This window comes from Pelodiscus sinensis, chromosome 18 (genome assembly GCF_049634645.1).
Source record: "Pelodiscus sinensis isolate JC-2024 chromosome 18, ASM4963464v1, whole genome shotgun sequence".
Taxonomy (NCBI): Eukaryota; Metazoa; Chordata; order Testudines; family Trionychidae; genus Pelodiscus; species Pelodiscus sinensis.
The window spans coordinates 101,165-107,022 of NC_134728.1; the positions used below are offsets into that span (position 1 = coordinate 101,165).

The following is a 5,858-nucleotide window of genomic DNA, read 5'->3' on the forward strand; positions in this document are numbered from 1 at the left end:
AGGGGCGGTCAGGGCTCCCAGTGCAGAGACAGCCTCACCCGGCCCGGGCCGGCGGCTCCCCCCTTGGCCTGCTGTCCCCGGGGAGTGCGCCCGGCCGAGACCCCCCGTGCGGGGCGGGGCGGGGCGGGGCGGCTGCCTGGGCTGCCAGTGGAATGGGTTTGCTGGGAGTCAGACGCCGGCAGGTCCGGACGGGCCACTCGAGAGCCGGCCCCTCCCTCTGCTGCGCCTGCCGCTTAAAGCCGCCCCGCCCGGCCCGCGGAGCCAGACCCGGCGCTGCAGCACCATGAAGCCGGCGGGTGCCCTGCTCCTCGTGGCCCTGCTCTCGCTGTGCGCCCAGCTGCCCCCGGCGTGCGGAGGAGACAGGGGGAGCGCAGGGCACAGTGAGTGGGGCGGGGGCGGCACGGGGGGGGGCTGGGCTCCCTTGGGGGAGCGCAGGGCACAGTGAGTGGGGCGGGGGCGGCACGGGGGGGCTGGGTTCCCTTGGGGGAGCGCAGGGCACAGTGAGTGGGGCGGGGGCGGCACGGGGGGGGCTGGGCTCCCTTGGGGGAGCGCAGGGCACAGTGAGTGGGGCGGGGGGGGCTGGGTTCCCTTGGGGGAGCGCAGGGCACAGTGAGTGGGGCGGGGGCGGCACGGGGGGGCCGGGCTCCCTTGGGGGAGCTGCCGGGGGCCGTGCAGGGCGGGGGCGGGGGCGGCACGGGGGGGCTGGGTTCCCTTGGGGGAGCGCAGGGCACAGTGAGTGGGGCGGTGGCGGCACGGGGGGGGCCGGGCTCCCTTGGGGGAGCTGCCGGGGGCCGTGCAGGGCGGGGGCGGGGGCGGCACGGGGGGGGCCGGGCTCCCTTGGGGGGGCTGCCGGGGGCCGGGCAGGGCGGGGGCGGAGGGTGGCACGGGGGGGCTGGGTTCCCTTGGGGGAGCTGCCGGGGGCCGTGCAGGGCGGGGGCGGAGGGCGGCACGGGGGGGGCCGGGCTCCCTTGGGGGAGCTGCTGGGGGCCGGGCGGGGCGGGGGCGGAGGGTGGCACGGGGGGGCTGGGTTCCCTTGGGGGAGCTGCCGGGGGCCGGGCAGGGCGGGGGCGGAGGGTGGCTGTGCGGGGAGGGGCAGTGCCCCGCCAAAGCAGACGCGCCCCTCCTGTGCCTGCCCCCCCGCCCTGGGCAGGGGCCGGCGCTGACCCCTCTCCCCTTGCAGCTAAGGATGGCTACTGCTACCACCTGCCCCCGCTGGGGGGCGTGTTCGACGGGGACAACTGCACCGCCTGCCAGAACAGGTCCTGCTCCACCTGCCGCGGAGACACCGACTGCCCCGGCACGGCCAAGTGCTGCCCCGACGAGTGCGGCTACACCTGCCAGGAGGCCGTGACAGGTACGGGGCGCACGGGCCCTGCACCCCAGGGCAGCTGGGCCAGGACACCGCCTCCTCCTAGTCCTGGGAGCGGGGCTGGGACGGTGACCCCTAGTGAGCCATCCCCCCCTCCCCTCAGGCACCCCTGTGCCCCCCAGCCCCCCTCACACAGGGGAGAGGTTCTAACCCATCCCCCACCTCCCCTCAGACACCCCAGTGCTCCCTGTGCCCCCCAGACCCCCTCACACAGGGGAGAGGTTATAACCCATCCCCCTCCTCCCCTCAGGCACCCCAGTGCTCCCTGTGCCCCCCCTTACACAGGGGAGAGGTTAGAACCCATCCCCCTCCTCCCCTCAGGCACCCCAGTGCTCCCTGTGCCCCCCCTTACACAGGGGAGAGGTTAGAACCCATCCCCCACCTCTCCTCAGGCACCCCAGTGCTCCCTGTGCCCCCCCTTACACAGGGGAGAGGTTAGAACCCATCCCCCACCTCCCCTCAGGCACCCCAGTGCTCCCTGTGCCCCCCTCCAGCCCTCCTCACACAGGGGAGCGGCTCTGAAAACCAATCTCCCCACCTCGGAACAGGTTCTCCCAGTCCCCGGTCAATGTCTCCCTCAGACCTTCCCCAGAAGAAGGAAGGCGGGTTGAGAGTGAAATGGGGGGAGGAGAGGAACGGGCACACCCCGATCCCCACGGCCCTGGGCAGGCTCAGAGCAGGGAGGGAAGGAGCTGCCGGCTCACAAGCCTGTGGCGCACGTCCTGTGCTGGGCTGGGTCCTCAGTCCTTCCGGCTGGAGTGCCGACAGAGGGAGGAACCCCCGGGCCTCCATCCCCTGGCCCAGGAGGGGAATCCCATTGCGCTCGCAGTGTGAGTGTCCCAAGAGGGAGCCTGGCGCAGGAGCATGTCCCGGCTCCGGGGCCCCTCTAGGCAGGGGCCGGGGCCCTGCTTGACGGCAGGTCCCACCAGAATTGCTCCGATGTGGTTTGGCAGCACTTACGGGCCATTGCCAGGCAAGTGCTCAGTCACCGGACTCTCCGCCCTTCCTCCTAGGCGGGTGCGGCCCGGTGACGCGCGGGGGCACAGCTCTGGCACCCAGCAGAGAGCCGAGCCTCAGAGCATCCGCCCAAACAGCAGCAGGCGCGGGAATCGCACGGACGGGCCCCGCCGAGCGTCGGCCTTGGCGGCTCCTCCCCGGCCCCTGGCCCAGCACTCGGGCGAACGCTCACGCGGGGCTGTGCACGGTCACCTCGAACCCAGCAGTGTCGCCAGTGCGGGTGGGGGGGCTGAGCTGGGGAGCCTCGGGCCGCCCTAGTGCAGGCAGGGCTGGGCTGGCAGGCAGCCCCCCGCGTCCAGAGGGGCACGGGGCAGGGCGGCCAGGCAGCTGATGCACAGGGCAGGGATGGCGACTCTCCGTTTGCCAGGCTGGGAATGGGGGACAGCAACGGCCGGGCCCACGTGATGGCTGCTGGGTCCAGTCATTCCCGCGGGCGACCGAGCTGCAGCAGACGGGACGCTGGGCCGGGGGGACCTTTGGTCTGCCTCAGTGTGGCCGCTCTTAGCTCCTTGCGCCCGAGCCCAGCCTGCACCCCCGTCCCCCACTGCTCCCTGCAAGGACCTGCTGGAGGCGCTGGGCTCTGCACCCCGTCCCCGCTGCTCCCCACGAGGGGCCCGTGAGGACCTGCTGGAGGCGCTGGGCTCTGCACCCCGTCCCCTCTGCTCCCCACGAGGGGCCCGTGAGGACCTGCTGGAGGCGCTGGGCTCTGCGCCCCGTCCCCGCTGCTCCCCACGAGGGGCCTGTGAGGACCTGCTGGAGGCGCTGGGCTCTGCACCCCGTCCCCTCTGCTCCCCGCGAGGGGCCTGTGAGGACCTGCTGGAGGCGCTGGGCTCTGCACCCCGTCCCCTCTGCTCCCCGCGAGGGGCCTGTGAGGACCTGCTGGAGGCGCTGGTCTCTGCACCCCGTCCCCTCTGCTCCCCGCGAGGGGCCCGTGAGGACCTGCTGGAGGCGCTGGGTTCTGCACCCCGTCCCCTCTGCTCCCCACGAGGGGCCCGTGAGGACCTGCTGGAGGCGCTGGGCTCTGCACCCCGTCCCCTCTGCTCCCCGCGAGGGGCCTGTGAGGACCTGCTGGAGGCGCTGGGCTCTGCACCCCGTCCCCTCTGCTCCCCGCGAGGGGCCTGTGAGGACCTGCTGGAGGCGCTGGGCTCTGCACCCCGTCCCCTCTGCTCCCCGCGAGGGGCCTGTGAGGACCTGCTGGAGGCGCTGGGCTCTGCACCCCGTCCCCTCTGCTCCCCACGAGGGGCCCGTGAGGACCTGCTGGAGGCGCTGGTCTTCTGCTGTGGGGGGCTGACTGGAGCTGGCTTTGCCCCAGGAGGCAGAGCCAGGGAACAGCCCAGGCCTGAGGGGGGGGATGGGCTCGGTTTTCAGCTGCTCCTGAGTCTCAAAGACACTTTTCTGCAGCCTGGGGCGCGTGGCGGCTGGGCCCTTTGGAGGCGGGACCGTGGCTCTCACACTGGGGCCTCCCACCCCGAGCAAAGGCTGCCGCCGAGCCCCCCCCCCCCCCCACTCCGGGACGCCCCGGCCCTCTCGGACAGGCCCGTCGGCAGTTGCTTCCCACGCTCCAGCTGGCGGCTGGGAGGACACTGCCGGGTGCCGACGGCGCCCACTAGCCTTCCATGGGGAACGCTCCCCCAGGCCCTGGCTTCCAGCACATCACGGCCCTGTGCTACCAGGCTGCGGCGCCCCACTGCCCCCGCCCCCCTGCCTTCGGCTCAGCGCTCCCCCTCGGGGCTGGCCCAGGGCCTTTGCCCGCAGGTCTCCAGGCATCGTTCTGAGAAGGGAGCGGGGCCACGCAGGAGGCCGGGGGAGCGGAGCTGGGCGGGGGGCAGGTGCAGCAGAGCTCCACCCCACGGCGCAGGCCCCAGTGCCCGGTCCCACTGAGCACCCGCCCCCTTGCTTTGCAGATCTCTGCCACCTGCCCTCGGTGTGCGGGTTCTGCAAGGCCCGCTTCCCGCGCTTCTTCTACAACTGGTCCAGCCAGAGCTGCGAGGTCTTTGTGTACGGCGGCTGCGGCGGCAACCAGAACAACTTTGAGACGAAGGAGGAGTGCCAGGCCGCCTGCCGGTTCCCGGGTAAATGGCTCCGCGCAGGGCAGAGCCCAGGGCTGGCTCGGGCCTGGGCCTCTCCGCACAGGACCAGGCCAGGCCCCCACAGTGCTGGGGGTGAGCCCCCAAGCGTGGAGGGGGGACGCCGCCTTTGGAGCGCACTGGGGAGGCTGGCCTGACCACCTGCCTTTCTGTTGCAGACACTGCCTAGCCCTGGCTGGCTCGGGCGGGGAGCCGAGATGGCAGCTGCTGTTCCCAGCCGGTGACCGTCTTCCCGGGCACAATTCCTGTCCCTGCCTGGGAGCCCCGATCCCTGCTTCCCGGACGCTCCGTAGCAGGGCTTGCCCGGAGGGGCGCAGAGCCAGCTAGAGGCCCCCAGCTGTTCCGGAGCCAGGGACGTGGGCGTGACACCCGCAGGCAGAAGGGGAGGCTGTTGGCCCAGCCCGGGCTGGCCTGGCGGTGGGGCGCCCAGGAAAAGGCCCCTCAAAGCTGCTTCATTCTCCTGGGCCTTGCCAGGCCCGCGGGGAGGATTCTACGGCTGACCCTTCTCGGACAGAAGTGGGTTTGTGGCTCTGCCCCCGCCCTCCGGCTGCCACGCAGGCTCTGCCACGGCTTCCTTGCTGGAGGGACTCGAGCAGCTCGCGTGGCAGGAGGGGGCAGCCCTAGCACCTGGGCAGGAGCGTCCCCCGTGCGACAGACCCAGCACCATGCCCCGGAGCCCAGCCCGGGCTGTCCTGGGAGCCCCGGCTCGTGGAGCGGGGAATCGGAGCCGCCACTGAGCACGAGGACTGTGCGGACAGGCCTGGCGCCGTGGCTGGGTGTGAGCGAGGGACCCAGCGCTCACTGGACAGTCTCATGGGGTCTGAGGTCTCGCCGTGCCGCTCTCCTGGCTCCACCTTCTCGGGAGACCCACCCACTTCTACTGCTGGGCCTGCCCTGCCCGGATGCCCCCACCCTGCCCGGGAGAGGCCAGGTGCTGGGACGGGCGCCAGGAGACCTGGGCTCCAATCAAAGCACGGGGAGGCTGGGCAGGGCTCTGTGCCTCAGTTTCCCTGTCGTGCCAGGTGGGAGAGTGAGCTCCCAGGATCAGGGGCTGTCTCTTACCTGTTTGCCCAGCAGCCAGCAGAAGGGGCCCTGATCCTGTGGAGCCTTCACCTCCCACCGTCACAAAAATAAACCCTCATTTCCCCGACTCCTCTGGGCAGGTTGTGGTGCCTCGCCACTGGCACTGTGCAGCAGGTGTCCCTCGAGGGGTAGGGGCGTCACCCCCAGCGGGCGGCTCCCGCAGGAAAGAGCCTCTCCTTGGAGAGGGCAAGACCCAGCCAGGCCTGCTTGTGGGCAAGCCCCACTCCGCGCCCAGGGAGCAGCCGGAGCCCCCGGCAAAGGCCGGCTGGGCTGGGTCAGAGCGCGACACACACGGGTTTTCC

The 5,858-nt window shown here is 72.3% G+C and overlaps 1 protein-coding gene across 1 annotated transcript; it reads left to right on the top strand.

The window, feature by feature from the left end:
* The first annotated feature begins 221 nt into the window (after positions 1 to 221).
* LOC142818806 (eppin-like) lies at positions 222 to 5,623 on the top strand. Its single transcript, XM_075900792.1, has 4 exons — positions 222 to 380; positions 1,181 to 1,354; positions 4,291 to 4,458; positions 4,632 to 5,623. The coding sequence occupies exons 1-4, from the start codon at positions 284 to 286 to the stop codon at positions 4,640 to 4,642; spliced, it is 450 nt and encodes a 149-aa protein (XP_075756907.1). The 5' UTR covers positions 222 to 283; the 3' UTR covers positions 4,643 to 5,623.
* The last annotated feature ends 235 nt before the right edge of the window (positions 5,624 to 5,858 follow it).